Here is a 20038-nt window from a genome sequence, read left to right as displayed (position 1 = left end):
CAACACAGACTGAATTCCATAATGGAAACAGGCACGTTTTGTCTTTTGTCATCTGGTCATTTTTCACTGGTAGCTATGGCACATGTGGAAACAGTAGACCTGGGTGTGTTTACCCCCCCTCTACCCGGACAGGCTTACTTTTCCACCAGGGGAGGCACAATGTTCTTGTGTTTTACAATAAACCGCAGGCTGGCCAAGACAAGCATGTGCAGCAGTTTTTCCCCTGCTCTCCACCCCCCAACACTAAGCAAATCCCCTTGTTTCTATGACTCCTTGATGTTTTTAGCACTTACACATCAGGTGTATCAAGCACTACACAGAAAACTCAGCTATGTGTGGATACCTATGAGTTTGAAGTTGTAAGGATTATAATCTGTGCCAAATTTCACAACTGATGTATTATAAACAAATGAAACGCCGGGCAGGATACACGTTTGTGTATTAATAAGGTATGGCATTGCACTCAAAGCTATAAAACAGAGTCTGGCTTTCAAGAAACACCTTGTCAGTGGACTAAAGTATAATTTTAATGAAACTATGAAGTTATGAAACCCACAATTAGCTTAAAAGAGTTATAAGTACAGTTTATCTTTGCATAGAAATGGGCCTGTGGCTGGTGTATTATTATTATTGTTATTATTATTATTATTATTATTGGATTGTTAATGTGTAAGCAGTAGCTTTTCAGAGGTGCAGCTGATGATTTTACCTTTAAACTTTGAAATACATTTTTTTTATGGAAACTGCAACAGAAGCATCTCGTAGTCATACTGTGAAACAAGCCAAGCTGACTGTGCACGTCTGGTTCAATCCTAAAAAATGCATTTTGTTAGCTGACAGATAAATAGTGCAATAGAAACAAAACAAATAAATGTGTGCTTGAGTTCCTTTACTTTCTTCCACCACAGCCCCCAGCTGATGAACTATCAGTGGGAACTGAGAACAAGATGTATATAAAAGCCTTTCTTCCAGGCTGCCTCTGCTTGTCTAACCTACTTCATTAAATGTGATACAGAGCTCACTTTGGTGACTCACTCTGAACTTCCATAAACCTGGGGTTCACTGTCTGCTTCCCAGGTCAGTTGCGAGGGGCCCTCGACCACGGCTCCAGCGTCAGCCACCTCTCCGCTGTCAGACCCGACAGGACTTTCCCAAGTCCTCATCGCAGCAGCTGAAATAGCAATGTTCTTCCTTTGCTCACCACTCCCAGGAGGGATCGCAACTCTGAAAACACTCATTCATCTGCAGCAGAATAAAATGCTGCACTACATTTAGATAAAACATGTGCCTTGAAGGAAGAGAGCTCAGTGGGTGTGTGTTTGTCTCTGTTTAACAGGAGGAGAGTGAGAGGTGAGGCGGCAAGGTGGCTTGTCCGTGCATCCGTGCGTGTGTGCATGTGTGTGTGTGTCTTGGCACAGATGCCTTCACAACTTAAATATGAGCCGATACATAAAACATACAATTATTTTAAAGACTCAAAATAAGTTTTATGGGCCGAGGGTGTGAAAGGACCTAAATCACATGAAAGTTGCAGCTGAATTACACAAAGTCTGACTGTGAAAGGATGCCTCTGACCTCGAGTATGAACATTAAACTGTGTGGATAAAGGAAATATTTACCAACTGTTCAGGGATTTCTATGATTTATAGTGTGGTAATTTAGGTCAGGCCATCTGTAACACGCAAGTCACTCTCTGATTAATGTTATTACAATGCCTGCCAGTAAATATACACTATTTGTGCCAGCAGTAGAGCAATATAAATGATTTCATGCCTAGGCGTCTTGTGTTAGCAGCCTTTCTTTCTTTTTTTATTTTCTTTCTTCTTGCATCTGCTATCTTGTACCTGTTACTGGGTTGTTTTTCTTATGATTTCATATTTTTTCCCCTGTTTTTGTTACCTCTGCTTTCTCTACCTGAAGTTTCTGCCTGCCTTTGTTTTCACGCCAAAACATTCACTTTCTCCACTCCTATGCTCGCTCCTCTCTCTCCTCGCACTTTCTGTCTTACCCACACAGTCATTGTGAAGCCATGTGGGTCCAGATGCTCCATTCTGTACCTCCTCCATTCAGCATGTGGTCTTGCGAGAAACCCCATGAACCCAGGAGAATGCATCGGCCGTGCCAGGCCCCGCATCTACACAACAGTAGCCTCTGGACACAGCAGCAAACCACACAAACAGACTCGAAGAACACTTTTTGTTGGCCCATGTTATCTGGCACATTGCTCTCTAATGGTTCTGGTTGGGCTCAATTGAGGTCAGAGTGTTGGAACGGCGTTGGGGTGAAAGTGGGAGTAAAGAGCATCAAGGTCATTTGGCTGCTGTTCTACATCATTGCTTTTGTGACATTATCAGCAGCGTTCAGCAGAAGGCTGCCTAAGATATCGCCTGCAGGCCAGCTTGGGATTAGTTTGTCTGTGTCTACCCTCTTGTGGTCAAGAGATGCCAATGCATCTGTGAGCGGTGCACAAACTGTTCTCTGTTTTCCTGCCAGGTCTTATTGCAGGGTTGTAATCAGGGATTTTGGTAGAATGTGTCCAACTGAAATACGAGGCCGTTAATACACAAATGTTGAACGATCTGTTTTAAATCCACTAGTCTTCTGTTGGTGTTGGATTCAAACTTCTTTTCTGTGATATGTAATTTTATTTTTCCTGTAACTTTCACAAAGACGACCATTTTTAATTTCTGTTGTATTTTTTTCCTCTTCCATCCCTTCCTCTGTTTCACTTTCCATTTTCATTTACAGGAAACTGTGTTAAACCACGCTGCCAAACTTCACAGCCCAGGACATGTCCAATTTACTGCACAAAAGTAAAAGTAATATAAAACAGTGTCACTTAAGTCAAAGAGCAGAAATACTGTCAACAGCATGTCAAAAGTACTCATTATGTGTAATTTCAGCTCTGAGTCTTTCGCTGCTTTTTAATGGTTTTTAAGAGCCCTGAAAGTCTGAAGCCTTGCATCATCTTTGCTTGTGTCTGTAATGTCTTATTGGTTTACAGTACACCCAGTACTCTCTCCTGTAATACCATACTAAGCAAAAATCTTGAGCCAGTTATTCATGTTTTGCTCGGAAAACAGGAAATAGGTCCAGTGATTTATTAAAACGTGCAAACATTCATGGAAATACAGTAAATTAGGCAAAAGCAGCGTCTGTACAGTTCTTGGAAGTCTAAATTTGGTATGAACACCTTTATTCTTCAACACAGCCTTAACTCTCTTGGGCAGCTTTCTTGTAATTTCTTTAAGTAGTCTTCAGGAATACTTATCCAGGTTTCCTGTAGGACATCCAAAGCTCTTCTCTCGATGTTGGCTGCCTTTTATTCCATTCTCAGGGAATAGTGAATGGATCAACTGAAGGGCTCAGGTGCTGTATCGGGTCTTTATTTGATTTGTTTTTGTTTCTTTTTTGACATGACTTTCAGATGCTACTGCCACTTCTTCTTTTGGGACAAACTGCACACAATCCCAATACATGCCAGGCTTTCAGCTAATTTGGGAATTCACTTGTTGGTGCAAAAATACTGTTATGTGTAGACACAACGCTGATTCATCCCTTGAGTTAGGTTCCTTTTTATGCTTGAATGTTTGAGAGATCAGTGATAAGTGGCTTAACGAAGAAAGAGGACTCATCTGAAAATCGGCAGGTACAAGGCATGGACCAAAAATGTGGGAAAAAGCAGCCAATGTGCAAAGAAAAACTTGGCAAGGCTTTAGAAAGCCTGGAGAGCTACTGCACATTAAAACATTATAAGAAAGCCTGGCTCCTTGGAAGCAAAATATAAAGACACAAAGTCTTTTGCAGAGTACTAAACATTTAATTTGTTTTGTGAGTGTTTTCTTAAAACACTTGTGTGTGACAACTTAAAAAAAAAACCCACCATGCCTTGTTCCATATGTTGCATGCATGCAGAAAAATGAATGCTGCTTTGAAATGCAGTGAGCAATAATATAGAGCAGTTTAAAAAGCCAAAATTGAGAAACTCTATGTCACACATCACTACACACAGTATTATTCAAGCTTTAAATTGCAATCTGTAAAAATCCTGTAACTGCCGTTTAAAAATATACAGAGGTGACACCGAGCAGGCTTTTGAATCACAAGTGTGTGCTGCCTCCTGAACAATGCTGGCTCTTTCTATAATATGTAGTATGTGATACTAACAATTCAAGGAAATGTATCTATAAACATTTTGACTTGCTTGTAGGGAAATGCATGACAAATATCAAATCTTCCCATAACCACCAGGTGTCAGTATCTTTTTATATACAATGTGGATCTCTCAGTCAACCTCAGTTCCTGATGACAGGCTAAAATGCTTCAGCTCCCCCGCTGTAACACCACAAAAGGAGCTCTGGGTAAACTGAGGCACTTATCCATCGCTCAGGCTATTAGGGTAAAATCCTGAGCAAACAAAAAAACCTAAAGTGATGATGTAGAGACAATAGACGCTGGGGAATTGTGGGTATCTAAATACACCCTTGATTCATGTCAGATTTCATGATGTTACCAACTGAGTAATCCTAGCAGAAATTTGGCTCCCTTGAACTGAATGTTTGCAGATTACTGCTTTTGCCCACAAACTGACTGAAACCAAAAGAAACTCAACACAGTGATGCCAAATACACTGCGGTCTAATGTCACCTTATATTCTCCTCGGGAGAGAATCCCATAATCATGCAGTTTCTTGCATTTGAAGAGAAAGTTGGTTTGCCGCATTGGATGTCGAAACCCTTTCTCAGTGACCAACTCAGTAATACAAAAAAAAGAACAGTTGACAGGGTTATTTTTATGAATTTAGAGGGTTTGGGGTTTTATTTAACCCTGAATAGAAAATGCGACGCATAATGTGGGAGCAAGAGGGTCAGTGTACCATGAGTCGATATCAGCATCAAAGCCACGCTGAGCTTGTTTGACTTAGGGTGTAAAAGAGAGTTGAGAGTGAAGGAGGAAGCCCATCTGATTAGGCAGCACTTTCCCAGCACTGTGCTTCTGGGAGGACATTGATTTTGGCCCGTGTTTTGCAGCTGCAGGATGTCGCTTGTCTGAAGTCCCTGCTAGGCCCTGCGAGGAGGCTAACTTGGCCCCATCCAAAACAAAGACTACAATAGGATATGGAAGGCAAACACCAAACGCGGGCAACCTTTGCCTCAGTTTGTGTTCCTAGACTAAACGAGACGGGTCAAGTGAAGTTTGTTTCAGCATTAGACATGTTGTAGGTTCAATGTTATGGCCACTGCAGGTCTGAGATGTCATTTTGAAAGCATATAATTACTTTTAATGTTGCATATGGTGAATATAGACTATACAGTTTTATGACAAGACCCTGCTTATGTGCTTTGTTGTAAAATTGAATATCTATGCAGAAGTATGCCAGATATGCTTTATTTATATTTTACTAGACCATGTTAGAAACTTACTTTGCCAAGGAAAAGTCACCAGACAAGAAAAGTGACCGTAACACAAGCCAGCTCAAACTGAAATGGTGTCTTATTTCATTGAGGCTGATTGCGAGAAACATCAGCGTTCGCTTGGGTACTTCTAGCGTGGTGAGCATGTTTAAACCCAGCCATGAAAACCTTCTGTGAAATGAAATGTTTCCCACACATATTATGACAACTTTGTCCTGAATAAACAGCATTATAGACCAAAATAGACGCCTGAGACACCGCAAATGATTTGTGTACCTGAAATGCTTTATTTTTTACTCCTTGTTTGAAGTAAGGGCATCCAGCAGAAAAGAAGAAGTCACCCTGCATTTAACTCCCCAAGACATTTATGGACACAATGGGGTTTCAGCATGGACATGACAGCATCTGAGGAGAGCCAAAAACATACTTTGAGTAGCTGACGTCAGTCTCTGGGAAACACGTATGTCAACAGGCTCATCCCTGACCTGTCGGAGGTGTGAATGTGTACTTGTGGGTGATTATTTGATTGATGAGGATGTTCAAATTTGACCTTTGAAGCAGCTGAATAAACAAAAATTCCACGAGTTTGTAAAACTGAAGTATTTTACCCGGATTAGATATATTTTACATATTTGCAAGATGATAGACTCAACCATTCTGTAGATGGTGAAGCAGAGTACAAATAATGACTGATGCACACTTTGGTTGCAGCAGCCTGAAGAAGGGAGATGGCAGATGGGTCACTGGAAAAGTACTCACTCACTCACTCACTTACTCACTCTGTCACTCACAAAAAGTTTTGGAATCCAGCTGATGAAAAGCATGCATCTTATTAATTTAAGCCAATCTCTCCTTCAAGGGCAACACCTTGTGAAGCAATGCACCACCACACATCCTTGCTATGTCTGGATTGCTCTTTGGAAGATTTGCTTGTGTACACCACGGTTTTCACATTTGCAAAGAATTCATCCCCCAGGGTAACATCCTGACATGTGTACCTGAGTTATGGTCCATGTCTGCACTGAAGGAGTTTTTTTGCTCACCATCCGCCATCCTGGCCAGACTCCCTTCTTCCTAAAAACTACAAATGCACAAGTGCAAGTGGGCAAAAGAGAACTTTCACCAGGAAAAGTCTTGGATGTGGTGCAGAGCTGCATAAGAAAATGACCTTGAAGGGAACCAAATTTAAATCAAGTTCCATTACTTTTTCATTTCACCTTGTAAAGAGGAACTGAGAATGAACGTGAGCAAACAGAGCATGAGTTTGACTCTTGTCCGCGTGTTTTATAAAGGTCAAAATTAGACGCTGACTTGAGAGGCTGTTTCTATTTTATTATTTTATTGTTCCTGTTTAAGCCAACATGAACAATAAAATCGAAATGTTTGAGCATTTTCACCGTCTTCTGACCAATCGAATCCCGATGAGCCGATGTCATGACGGGCCTTTCATTGAGTTGAAGGACAAAGTCAAGCATCAAGGTAATCTGTCAGTTTTAATTTCTGATAATTTATATGCAAAATTTTCCTTATCATCCAAAACACTTGTCTATAGGACTTTCTGGATTAGCTGCATTAGCTTTGTAGTGAGTGTGGTTCTTAAAGATAATGATGTGTCTATCTCAGCCTACAGCAGCCTAACATCTAAGCTCCTGAGGGTGACAGATCTTTATTTGGCAATAAAACTCTGCTGACTTATTTATTTTCCCCTCGCCCCATGAGCACAAGGAAGTAAAAAATCTATGCAGACACTCTTCCTCTCTCTAAGCTCACTAAAAGCCAGTTTCACCCAACCTGTTTATGCTTGCATTACAAGGTGATTTATGATCTTGAGCGTAACAGAATTTACACTGCTGGTTTTTTAAATTCACTGAGCCCTTATTTTAGCTTTTTCTTTCCTAATAGCAGCTCCATTTTGATGTCCTCAAGCTGCTCTGCTGCTATGCCAGTAAAGGATTTTTGGGAGGTTTGCAGACAGAGCGAGGCTTGGACAGGGCACAGGGTGCATTTCCGATGGTTGAGCTGCAAGGGAAACAAAGTAAACATAGTTGTTGTGCTTCAGGGGGGGACTGAAGAACAAGGAAAAATACACTGAATAAAAACGAAGTCTCTCCCAATATCCCCTCTGAGGCAAAGCGAAGCCAAGTTTTCAACCATTCTGTGCAGTCAGGGAGGGCACAGAGGTTGTAGAGTACAGAGACGATAAAGTGGAGGAGACTTTTTCTACAGCTGTGCACCAAATATATATTTAAAAAACCCCTCTAACCATCCACACAAAAGATTTATCCCTCTTCTTCGTTATTATACTCAAACTGTGACAAAGTCTTTCTCATACTTCTCGCCATTATTAGATTTGGATGGCTCTTTGCACATTTGGAAACTGACTCCTCGCACTCACCCGCTCCTGGTTCATAATCTATCAACCTGCCAAGGTCCTTATGAAGTCTCCATCCTCTTTGTAAATAAACATTTCACCACCTTCACACTTGAGGGAGACTTAAATGTTTCAGCAGTTACAGTTTATCTGACAGGTCGGTAATTCACATGTGTTATTAGGAAAAGTGGTGCACCTTCAGACGAGATCGCAGATGCATCATCATCACCTCGGTAGATGCTGGCACAGGCCGACACTGTAAGCCAGTTGAAGTGGATTTATTGCTGCAGCATCTGGGGACTGAACATCTGTTTTACCTCTCCAGCTTTCTGGTTGTGTTTAACTCGTTCTTTTTGGTCTTTGAGTGGGTCCTTATAAGATTTTATTCTTCTTGCTTAACTACCACGTGCTGGGTGAGGGATTAGCAGCATCATACTAAAAAAAAAAATTCTTGCTGGTTAAAAATACATTTAAATATAAACTCTTAAAAATCTGAATTTAAATATAAAAACAGTTGAAGCTTGTTTTCCTGAATGAAGTCAACTGAAAGACCATGTGTGGGTTGTTATGATCATGAGCCCTAAAAAATCATGGGAGAAACATAGTTTTAACCAAAATGTACCAATTTATTAACCAAAAATAAGCGCAAAAAATCCCCCCAATCATGTTAGTTAAAGTGTCAGCAGTTTTTTGGCTGTTTGACTGTAAGGTGTATGGTGTTGTATAAAATAAAACCTAAAATAACCAGGCTGAAGCCATCCAAAGAAAAAGTATTTAAAGAGTCAGCAGTTAGACTGGCCAGGTGCACTGACAAAGTTTGGCTACCAGAAACCTCCAGGCTTTCCTGGTAAAGCACTAAAAAGCACTAAACATGCCTCAGTTATACCTTTCTATACTCTCTGATCATCATCATCATCAGAGAGCAACTTGTAGACTGGAAAAGCCAGTGAACTGAACCTTTAGGATAGTAGGTAACCTGCTCAACCACCTAAGGTACAGCCATCCCTACTAGAGTGAGGGCTACCGTTAAATAGATGTTACCACAACACCCTGGCCCAGAATCAGATTGTTTATAAGTTATTTAGCACCAGATTCTCGATTGGGAAGAGGTGACCATCATTCAGCCGTCCTCCAGCCCCGTCACGAACAGCTGTCCTTTATCGGCGAGCCAGCTATCTGAGACAAACTGAAGATCCACAGTGATACAGTATCAATGCATCTAGACATCATTCTGACTTAGAGGCTTTCATTTAATATCCCACAGATGGTAGCTTTGCATGTTTGGCTCCTCAGCCAAGTGCATGCACCAAATTTCTGATCTTAAACTGGCATTTGAAGAGTAACAAATGGGCCAGTATTTATAAAGCACCTTTCAGTTTGAGTACTCAAAATGCTTTCTACTACAAGCCTCGTTCATGGTTTTTTCTATACTTACAATAACATACTCACACAAAAGCAGTGGGGACAATTCCAACTTGAGTATCTTTCCCAAGGATACATCAAGGTACTGACTAGATAAGTTGGGACTGAACTACTGACCTTCCCATTAGTAGATGACCTACTCAACCTCTTGAGCAACAGCTGCCCACAGAAGCAGCTAAAATGTCATTTGATGTGTCACTGCTAAAAGGAGTTGAGGGGTCACGTTAAGACTAGCCAGTCTGTTTTGTGGAACTAGCAAGCTGATAACAGTGTCCTTCAGAGTACTGGGTCTGCACAACAATGTCAAAATAGAAATCTGAAAAAAGCTTAAAAAGCGTCACTACAGGAAAAAAAAATGACATAAATGACAAACTCCAACAAACGGCATCAGGTTTCAAGTGTAAATCAACTGTCAAGTAGAAGTTTTCAAAGTGTTTCCACTCATTCATTAGTAAGAAGAAGGGGAAAAAAGCTGAATTAAGTCCAAACTCATGAATGTTATGGACATATTTGTTCCCTTTCCAATTTACACTTCATTTGCAGGTGTTTTCTTGCTCATGCCCTCGAGCCATCACAAGCTGCTTTCATCCCAGCCCAAACCCATGTCCTTAACCTCTGCTCTGCTTTAATCATTGATGGATAACATCCACAGCAGACTAACTGGTTGTTGCATCGCGCTCCGCATCCTGATGATGTGACTTTTTAAACACTCACCTATCATCTGTTTGGCGCGGGACCTGGCATTTGCACATACGGGAAGATTTTTTCCCATGCATACTAATGTGTTCCTCGAAAACTCTCTGCTGTTTAGTTCCAGGGAATGGGCTGCTCTTTCTGGCTGCAAAAATGTGCAGGAAGTGGTTTGAAATTGTCACGCTAAGCAAAGGTTATCGTGAAAGTGTTTAATAGTGCAATGCTGCTGCGCACACCAGCGTCTTTACATCCTGACTTCTATCCCTGTGTTTCTACCTCTTACTAATTTTTCTGCATCCACTCTTTAGACCATCTCATTCTTACAATTTGGCTATGTCTCCGATGATACGCCTCTTTCTACAGCCAGCATTCTTGCTGCTCCTTGCTTCTCCCCCTCAGTAAGGTCAATGGTTTCAGTGGAGAAACCCAAACATGACAGTCCCCTGAAACCCTATCAGTTATCTGTTCATTTATGTAGACACAGACCGTCGGGGCCAAAGTCAACCTTCTCTTATTAGGATTCGGTTGTAGCCTGAAGATGTTTTCTTTTCTCCTGGTTTTTGCTGTTGATACGCAGGATGTGGGGCTTTTCAAGGGCACTCTTTAATTGAGAATCAAAGAGTCAGAAAGATAATCAATTTAAGACAACACAGAGCAGACGCTGGATAATGATACTACTTTTAGCCAGAGGGATGACATGAGCTGTCCAAAACATGCAACAGAACAAACAATCAAAATAGAACATTTTATTACAAGTACAAAACACAAACGGAGAAAAGGTTCACAATCAGTGCTGAAAATGTTAATTTCTTTTGTTTTTTAACTCTTTTTTTTCTGATTGATTAAAAATGATTTCATTGCACTCCAATCCTTTTACAAAAAAAAAATTAATATCACTTAAATATATATATATTTAATATAAAAATGAATAACTTACAGTATATTTGAAGATAGTCAAAGTATAATGATTATCTACATATACAAAATAATAACAATTTTTGAGTATTTTGGAAATTTACAAACAATTAAGGTGCACTCAAGTGCCTAAAGCTTGGCTACATCAGTGATTATAATGAAATATATAAACAACATCAATAGACTGTATATAGTGGTAATATACAGTAGGATACCAATAATCTCCATAACAAATATGACTACATAACAGATATGTGGGTCAAAAGATTTTATGTGCTTCTTAGAATACAAAATGACATGAACACTGTATGAAACCTGTGAAATGCCCAAACGGATGAAGTCTCTGTAATGGTACACAAGCACTGAAAATGCATTGTTTTGCACTTTAAACAAACGTCCGACCACTGAGGTGTTGTGTAACTTGACAAGTTGCCTTCACACGGCCACTTCCCCCTCTAACTGATGTATATTCTGCACTTTTGTCAACAAACTTGCTGCTGGACACAAAGCTGGAACTGCAGCACACTTGAGCTTATAAGCTGCTGACACTGTCAGTGTGGGGGGTTTCCCCTCTGAGGTCAAAAGCTTTGATCCTTATATCAGAGCATTCCTGTGAAGGCAGAGCACACAGCATGATGGTGTGATGCCAATAGCACCAAAGTGAGCAGCTATGAGGAGTTGTGATGGTAGTAATGTCCTTTATTACCACACTGTCAGCTGTAAACTGGTATAGTAAAAACCAAATGTGTTTCTAGCACCACGCACTGTACAGTCTGCACTGTTAAAAGGACCCATTTTACATTTAAATATATTGCATCAGTTAAAATAGTCTTTGCAGTTTTGGTATAAAACAAATTAATTTACAGATTATTTACAAGTGATCAAAGCTAAAATTTTACGCTGCCTTTAAATGCATGTTTCTGTCTTTAAATAAGCCCATATATACAAATTAGTGTGGTCCACGACTATTGTGCAAATCCTTACTGGATTAAAATAATGTCTCTGTGGTACTGTAGGTTGTCAGCTTATGTTGAGAGGAAACCTTTGTTTATTTGAACCAGTGCAGGTAGTTTGTCTTGAGAGCGGGGAAGCACATGTTGTTGCTGCACGAGCCCCCGTAGCTGGGAGGGCATGCGGAGCAGGGTACGCCTACTTTGTAGGGAGCCTCTCCGATCCAGTTACCCCTGGAAGACAGTAACATCTAGTGTGAATGAACCACAAAAATAACCACAGAGCTAGAAAGGAAGTAGCAGTTGCCTAACCGATAGATTTTCAGCCATTTTTTCAGTCATTCTGTGGTCTTCATTAGCAGAAAGACTACCTGGTGTAGAAGATCTTTGGGTATATGACTGAAACATTGAGTACGATCCCTAAATGAAAATGGGTGTGAAATTGCTTTTTTACATGTGTAAAAAACACAAGATTCAGATTTCAGTGTCTATTGCATATTCCAGAGCCAGCTGGCATCATGCACAGAACTTCTCGTTGTAGACCGTGACAACAGTGACCTCTGCAGGACCGTGTGAAGCACAAGAGCACGGAGACCACATTCCCAGTTAGCAAGCTAAAAATGGGTCATGAGCCAGTTCTTCTCACACGTATGTCTCAAACTAGTGAGATTAAAGAACCTCGGGTCACAAGTCAGTCACAAGTCTGGGTGTTCTTTGATTCTCTGAAATATTTAGAGACTTTTCCTTTTGGTTCGTGGCCCTCTGGTGCTTTGGTGCTCCTACCAACATGGGTGGCATTTCGCAGCTAAGCATAGAACAGAGCAAACTGTGTCAGGATTAAGCCTGTCGTCAGCGTGTCGTCATCAGGTTAACAAGTTCATTAGAAATAAAAGGTTTCCTTTCAGCGTGAAAGCTACACTACGTGAGATTGTGTAACATAAACCACACAGTTAACTGTCAGGTTAGCAAGTACACTTACTTAGGAGAGTAGTTGCAAACTAAATATGTCGCCCTCTTCCACACTGCACCCCACACATTCATGTTGTGGCACGTGTGCACGGCACAGCCGACTTTGTTGGATGTTGCCCAGACCATCTGCAAATTAAAAAGATTAGCTGTTACTTGAAGTCCCCCCAGCAGCATTTCTACTGTAGCCTGAGTAAGTGTGCAGCTACTACCTGTGTGTAATGGGTACACATGGGTCCGTAGCATCTGAGTGGGCACCGAGGGTTGCAGTCACGGGGGTAGGGGAAGGCATAATCTTTCACCTCATCATACCACGGCTTCACCAGCTGAAGAATGGATCGATATCTGTGAACAGAACGCTTAAAGTTCAGCAAGACTCATATTATCAGTTGTAACTTGTGCCATTATAATTCTTTCAAGCAAATGGGAGATCACAGCATTTGCAATTACTAGCAGCAGGGGAAATGATGGGAAAATTATGAAAATCTGTTAGTTTGTTTGGCAAATTGGAAGAAGATTAAAGAACTGTTTACTATAGCCCTGATCTAGTTGTGTCCAGGTATGTGTGAAGATATTTTAGTTTCCTCCATCGGCTGACATCTCATATCTTAAACCCTTTAGTTTTCCAGTTTAGTCACTCACCTCGGTATGACTATAATAACTGACTTTCAATGGTTTCCATGGTTTTCAATGGTTCAGTGCCACATAAACAGCTCTAGGAATCATGAGTAAAGCACCTTGATATATTGTGATATATATAAGTGTCAGTATAATGATTTTAAAAATCTTCTTCTTCACATTGAGTTTTAGATACGTTTGTATCCTATACACTAAGATACTGGCAAAAAAGTAAAAAAAAAAAAAAAAAAAAAAAGGGTTTTCACCAATTTTTGTGGCTCCACAAGAAACATCAGTTTTCTTGTATTTTTTTAGAGATGTATTAATGAGTTCAGAAGGACATGTTCAAATAGCCTGTACTCCATGTGGCTCCTCAATAAAATCTAAAAGTAGGAACACATGAAGGTGCCCTCTGTTTCCAAATGGAAAATCAAGACCCAGTAAAAGGGACAGGCTTTTGTCCTCATGGGTCATAGCTGAAAGCAAGGTTTTTGTGTTTATTTGAAGGGTCACAAGAGCATTCCTTAGCCAGTCACCAGGTCACAGTGGAAAAACCTTAAGGGGAAAGAAGAAGGGGGCAACAAGGCAACGACCATGACTGCTGAGAGAGGGTCAGCAGATGTCAGGGAAGGGGGGGGGGAGTCAAAGGTCACTCACCGTCCTGTCCTGACTGAGAGGTTTTGACCCAGGAACCTGAGGAGGTGAGGCGGCCCATGCTCCCACAGGCAGGCATGAGCCCAGTCCTCGGCCGTCTTTGCCAGTGTGTCGTCCCACACCTAAAAACACACAGAGATTAGGTGGAAGCAAGAAAACCCATTACATAACCAAGGGGAAAATATCAGCACAAGATCTTCATTTAGCAGCGCGATATGAGATAAGAGTTGGCACACTGAGCTCTTAGCAATGTTGCAGGCGTTACTATGGCAAAACACAAAAATCATCCATCGAATTAGTTGCATAAGAAGAGAAACTTTGTTTCCTAGTCACCCTTACTGAGTGACCCTTTCGAGGAATACATTTTTTATTATAATGAATGAAGGCTGAACAGCTTGTTGTACACTTGTACACAAGGGTGCCATTAGGAATGGATCATGACTGCAGCCCTTTAACAAAAAGTAGTCCAATGATTTTATAGAGGAAAAGGACAACACTAATAATATTTTACTGATGACACAACGTAAGAGCTGGAAATGGCAGTTTTAAATCAAAACACATCAGTCTAAGCGCTTATGTTTATCAGCCAAAATAGCATATGTCCAAATGAACAAAATGCAAGCATCAAGTCTGTTTTTGGACTTGAAACTCTTTAACATCTAACAGGTCAACTGGATGTTTCCATTACAGCAGGCTTCTGGTATCATACATGACCCCTCTTCTTTTGGATGTGACTACCTTGGTGGTCTGCTGCAGCATGATCTGCTGAACAGCTGATGATGTCAAGTAGACCCTAAAAACGCTTCCTAAATAAAGTAGTGCGACTATTAAAATGAGCTAGCATTACTTTCATAGCTCTTATATTTGATTGGTGCATGTTGGACTTACGAGGTGAAATATCCTGTTCATGTAACATATGGCTGCAGTAAAATCGTGCAATAAATATATGTATATATATATATTTTAAATCAAAATCTGTCACCTACCATGTATTCCATATTGGATGCCGGAGGAAACACTTTGCCTCTCACTTTGTTGTGGTAATCAAGAATTGCGAGCATGTCGTTCTGACTAATGTACCGCTTCCTTCTGGTTTTTGAAAAAGTCACAGTGTCTGTTCCAAAGTCGAGCGCTGCGCCAAGGTTGGTGATATTGGCGGCTGGCGGGGACGTGGACACAACAGGAATAGTCACTGCCAGTGCACTTGCTCCGCAAGATATGCACAAGAGTACTAAGTCTAAGGTAAATAGCTGAGGTTTCATGTTTGCTCTTTAGCAAACCGCAGAAGAGAATATCCCACGTCCTGGATGACTCTGAAAAATTAAAAAAGAAAGAGAGAGAGAGAGAAAGAGAGAGACTTAAAGGATTGTCGTTTAAAAATGCGATGCACTACAATCCAGGTACGCTTACATCAAGTTTAAAACCTCCCTCTTTGTAACAATACAGTACAGCAACACCGGTCGCATTCCTCTTACTTTTCCTTACGCGGCGGTACCTTGTCCCTGCGTTGCCAAGGCGGTATCACCTCTAAAGCCTCTGTGAGGGATCGGAGAGAGGGAGGGCTGCAAGTGGGTAGTTTTGCGCTTTGCAAACTTTGTGAGTGTTTCAGGAGAAGTCCCTTTTTTCGGGCTTATATATGGTAATGGGGAATGCAGGAAGTGAGCCTGCCTCGGAGGTAGACGCACAGCCCCTCCTTGACACCTGAAACAGAACATCACCGAGAGGCGTTGTGTTTGTTTCCTCCTAATCCTTTCCCTGTAGAATTTGCCTAATTTCCTAAAAGCGTTAATAAAGTAAAACGACAAGGAAAAACAAGCTGTGGCACAGGTCTTTATCATGCACGTGCTTTAATGTGATTCATCTACAGATTTATTGGAGGGGGAGGAGGTTATCTTACTGAGTAAATGGACTGGACTAGAGGGTTAAGTTGTTCTTAATAACCAAACTGGCACTTTAGCTCCACATTCAGGTGACAGATTTGCACTTGCACTTGCCGCATGCGCCACTGATCACATATTCAGCACAAACGCGAGCACTTTTAGCAGTGAAATCAGTGTGAGAGCTGGGTCTCGTCCTATCAGCCTTCTTTGTGGTATTCATCATACTATAAAGATTACACTTGCTCAGAGTGTGCCTCCAGCTATGTGTTTTGCCAGTGCAGATTCAGTGCCAAGAGAGAGGAAGAAAAAAAAAAACCTTCTGCAGGTCATCATTTTCATTGGCAGCTGGTGAACAAATTAAAGCAACGTGACGCAGGAACACTTTTTCTCCCCCTTCTCACTCTTTCTCTTTCTCTCCTCCTCGTCTGCAGTCGGCAACTGGTGCTTTCCCCCAAAAAATCTTCTTGGAAGTGATGTCCTTTTCAGGTGGTGCAGTTGGTGGAAGGGATATATCATTCAAGCGGGTTGCACGGCAAAGACTTTCTCCTTCATTTCACTCCATCCATACATTTCTGCTCCTACTCTTCACCGCTCTGGTTTCACTGGGATGGAAAATCGTCAGAGTAAGAGGGTGAATCATGACAGATTAGTTTAATTACTTCCCAGCACAGATCCAGCACTTTGTTTAATACTCAGATGTGAACCCAGTTTTTTTTTTCTCAGAAATAAGTCAGATTTTTTTAAAAGGCTATGACGGGTTTTGAGATGTGAGATTGACTCTAGTAACTAAATGAGACCTGTACTTACCTTTGAGTGAACTGTAGAAGCTAGTCAAAGACGAAAAAGTACATTTAACCCCAAAAATATTTTTCATGCACATATTTTAAAGCCATTGTGTTGGAATTATATCTGTCTACATATAATTCTATTTAGCCAATTCAGTACCTTTTGAGATAAAATGTAATTAGGTTTCCTTTTTTCCTGTTGTGACTCTGCACCATCACATCTGCTCAGTATTTTGACTCATCCTCTCATATGGTATCAATAGTCAGGCCACTCTCCAGCCAGCTCACCCCACCAGCCAAAGATTCTAATCAACACAGTGCTGAGATCTTATCCTCGGGTTTATTGCCATATTATAATCCATATCATCAGATTAGCTTAAGATACACCTGTTTCGCTGAATTTCACACTGTTTAATCAGCTGTGTGCCTCTGATCCAAGACTAAATAACAGAGTCAAAAGTTCAGTTTCAATGTGCAAAAGCTGGCAACGGGATTGAATAGAATACTGTACTTCTACAGTAAGTCTATCCCCCTTGCTCTGTTTCCCATACAAGCACACACACACTGCAAGCACACACACACACACATACACACACAACTCCTTCATGTGCAGCTCCTCAAGGCCCCAGATGATATTCCCTCAGTCTCAGAGTGCTGGTCCTTGTTTGCGCAGTGAACCCAGTGACTTCGAAAGAGGTTGAAGTATATTATCATATTATCAGTAGAGTAATTGGGGCATTATTTGGGGCACATGCTTCTTCAAGGGGGCCTGGGTATGTTTTGAAAAGGCATTCTTTTTTAGACAGCGCATTTATTTACCTACAACATATTGTTCCAAGTTTCCCTCATGCTTTTCCCCCTCTCCAGAGGCCTCCTGAATCCTAGAGCTGATGCCAGTACAGCAGAGGGGATGAGGTGCACTAGTGAGGAAAAGGGAAAGCAAGAAAGAATAGCCTGCAGACCATAGAAAGACTCAACAAGTGTTTCATTACATTTCTAGATGGCAGAAGGTTTCAAAAGTCAAGTACAGAGAGGAAAATGAGTAAATAGAATTTGCATGAATGGTGCAGAGCCTCACGTACAACTATGCACTCTCTGTTCATAAAAGTTTAAGCAAATTAGTCTTGTTGGACACTTTTTGACCCATGGTCTGGAGTACATCGCTCTGACTTGGACAGTTCAATAAGTAACACAATCTCCTGAGGATGCCTCTTTGCTCTGTCCATGATTCCAGCAATCAAAGCACATGCTGTAGACTCCAGCTCAGCTGTGCACTCCACCCAAGGTTATTGTTACTTCGCTGGCAGAATCCACCATGCATGGGAAAGAGATCGGCAGCATGTGAATGGACGTATGAAAAAGAGGCATAATGACTTGAAAGACCAACACTTTTCAGAGCAGTTTGAAAAGCTTTATAGCAGTGGATTGCCTATGTGTATAATTTTTTAACAGGGCTATCCTGATAGTTTACATTTGGGTAAGGAGTTACGCTCTTAACTCTTAAATGTAATGTGAATTATGGCTCGAAAAATATGCATATTTGCTTTCTTTCGCATAGTTAGATTCAAAGATTAATACTACCTTTCATTTCTGTTTCGATATAGAGCTGTGTAACAGATAGCACAAAGTGGGTTGGATAAGCATAGAATCAACAAAGCAATAAATTCAGATTAATATCAAAATATATATAATGTTTGTTTATTTAATGAAAAAAAAAAAGCAAAAATTTCGATGTCTCATAAGCGGGACTAACTTAGCTGTCCTCTCCCAGCTCATAGGTTATCATCTTAAAATTCCCAACTTTACAGCATTAAAAGCATTAAAGCATATTACAAAAAAAGGTTTTGACCTCTCTGGATAGTTTCTCACATCATGAAAGCTCTACATGGGTGATTATTTTTTAATGACTTATACCAGCACAGGCAGTATTTGTGTCTGCTAAGACCAAGTCGCCAAACTCACATTAGCTCCTTTTGAAACTTTTAAATGGGCATGTCTGCCTAATATCATTGCTTTGTTTGGTAAATAACATCCAAGAAATTGGTGCTTCAGTTTGCTCAGCCTGTTTCATAGCACTACTTAGTAGTGATGTGTCTGTGCAGTTTGTGAATGTAGCTCACTAACCAAGCTAGCTAGCTGGGGTAGCTGATGACTTAGGTCTGCACCTTCTTCAAATATGGTAACTTCTGGATTGAGAATACAAGCAGAGAGTAACACTGAAGATTTAAATTTTAGAGTCCAGAACCAATAGGTGACCTAACATTGGTTATATCTAAGTTTTATACAGTCTATGTTCTCAGTTTATGGGCATCATGCTAACCTAAGTTAACAATCAGCTCTCGCCTCGATATCAAATTCCTCAGAAAGTCAAGTTATTTGTTTAATCAATCATGTAGACTAATACATGTGACTGAATCCCAAACTCATATTAAAACCTCTATACTCTGAGTTTTATAAAAGAAACTTTAAACAAACCAACAACTTTGTGCTAAACATTACCTTTTTGCCATTGGGGCAGCACAAGGGTGGGGAAGTTGTGATGTCATGAGTTGGTTTTTGTTGGCTATGGGGCAGAAAGAAATAGTGACATTTCAAGACTAGTTTACATTGGTAAAGAGCCCAGCCTCTAACTCCAAGCTGTCTCGGCTGCTTTCTTCCACACGCAGCTGTTAAACATTGTATCAGTGGAATATACAGTTACATAGGAAATAGTGTACGTTTCACACAGTCTGGTACCTTTAACAGCAGTTGTTACAGTGAAAAAAATCCCAAAGGGTGAGAAAACTTCAACCCAGTGTCCTCATCAGAAGTTCAGGGGTGGATTATTACTCCTTTGCTGTCCAAAGGGAAACAAGCGCAGTAATTAAGTCAATAAATAATTCAGTCTTCTGTTCAGAGAGCCCTTACTGAGCTCTAGTTTGATTTTAAATTAAATTCCTGCTTTGTTTAGACTGTGTATACATCGTGGTGTTATAATATCACTGATAAAGTAACTTTTTATGGTGTCTAACCCACAAGAGGATTGTTGCAGTGCTAGTTGGTACTGAAACCACTTATTTCTGAGAGATGACCCAATTTAACAAAGTCATGGTCCTTTTCTTTGACTTCTCAATGAAATCTAAAGTGATTTTGTCCTATCACCGGAGGGAAACAGACTATAAAGGCCATCCAGGTAAGTTAAAGACTATATGTCAAGTAACGCAGAGAGGACCTGAGGTTAAGATCAGCAGCATTTAAAGACCAGTGTGCTCCCACGTAAAATAGGTAATAAACCTGAGAGGCATGAGAGACAATACACAAACTAGCAAGTTGCTTTACCAACGACTTTGGTCAATGGCCTATAAAGTACTAGAGACAAACTTAGCAAACA

At 40.7% G+C, this 20038-nt stretch overlaps 1 protein-coding gene across 1 annotated transcript; it reads right to left on the bottom strand.

Annotated features, from left to right (window-relative positions):
• Positions 1-10601: 10601 nt before the first annotated feature.
• On the bottom strand, positions 10602-15593 carry pi15a (peptidase inhibitor 15a). The gene is made up of 6 exons (XM_063483764.1): positions 15479-15593; positions 14990-15316; positions 14007-14125; positions 12944-13076; positions 12745-12860; positions 10602-11999 (listed from the first exon to the last, which is right to left on the bottom strand). The coding sequence occupies exons 2-6, from the start codon at positions 15263-15265 to the stop codon at positions 11864-11866; spliced, it is 780 nt and encodes a 259-aa protein (XP_063339834.1). The 5' UTR covers positions 15266-15316; positions 15479-15593; the 3' UTR covers positions 10602-11863.
• Between the last annotated feature and the right edge of the window lie 4445 nt (positions 15594-20038).

This window comes from Pelmatolapia mariae, linkage group LG9, assembly GCF_036321145.2.
Source record: "Pelmatolapia mariae isolate MD_Pm_ZW linkage group LG9, Pm_UMD_F_2, whole genome shotgun sequence".
NCBI classification, from domain to species: Eukaryota; Metazoa; Chordata; class Actinopteri; order Cichliformes; family Cichlidae; genus Pelmatolapia; species Pelmatolapia mariae.
The sequence above is the reverse complement of the archived record's forward strand: the minus strand, read 5'-3'. Positions and strand labels throughout refer to the sequence as shown.

Coding starts and splice junctions, on each gene's coding strand:
- pi15a (XM_063483764.1), bottom strand. CDS start 15,265: ATGAAACCTCAGCTATTTACCTTAGACTTAGTACTCTTGTGCATATCT. Junction 14,126..14,989: donor CATCCAATATGGAATACATG/GTAGGTGACAGA, acceptor GTGTGTTTTTAG/GTGTGGGACGACACACTGGC. Junction 12,000..12,744: donor GTTTGCAACTACTCTCCTAA/GTAAGTGTACTT, acceptor ACTGTCTTCCAG/GGGTAACTGGATCGGAGAGG.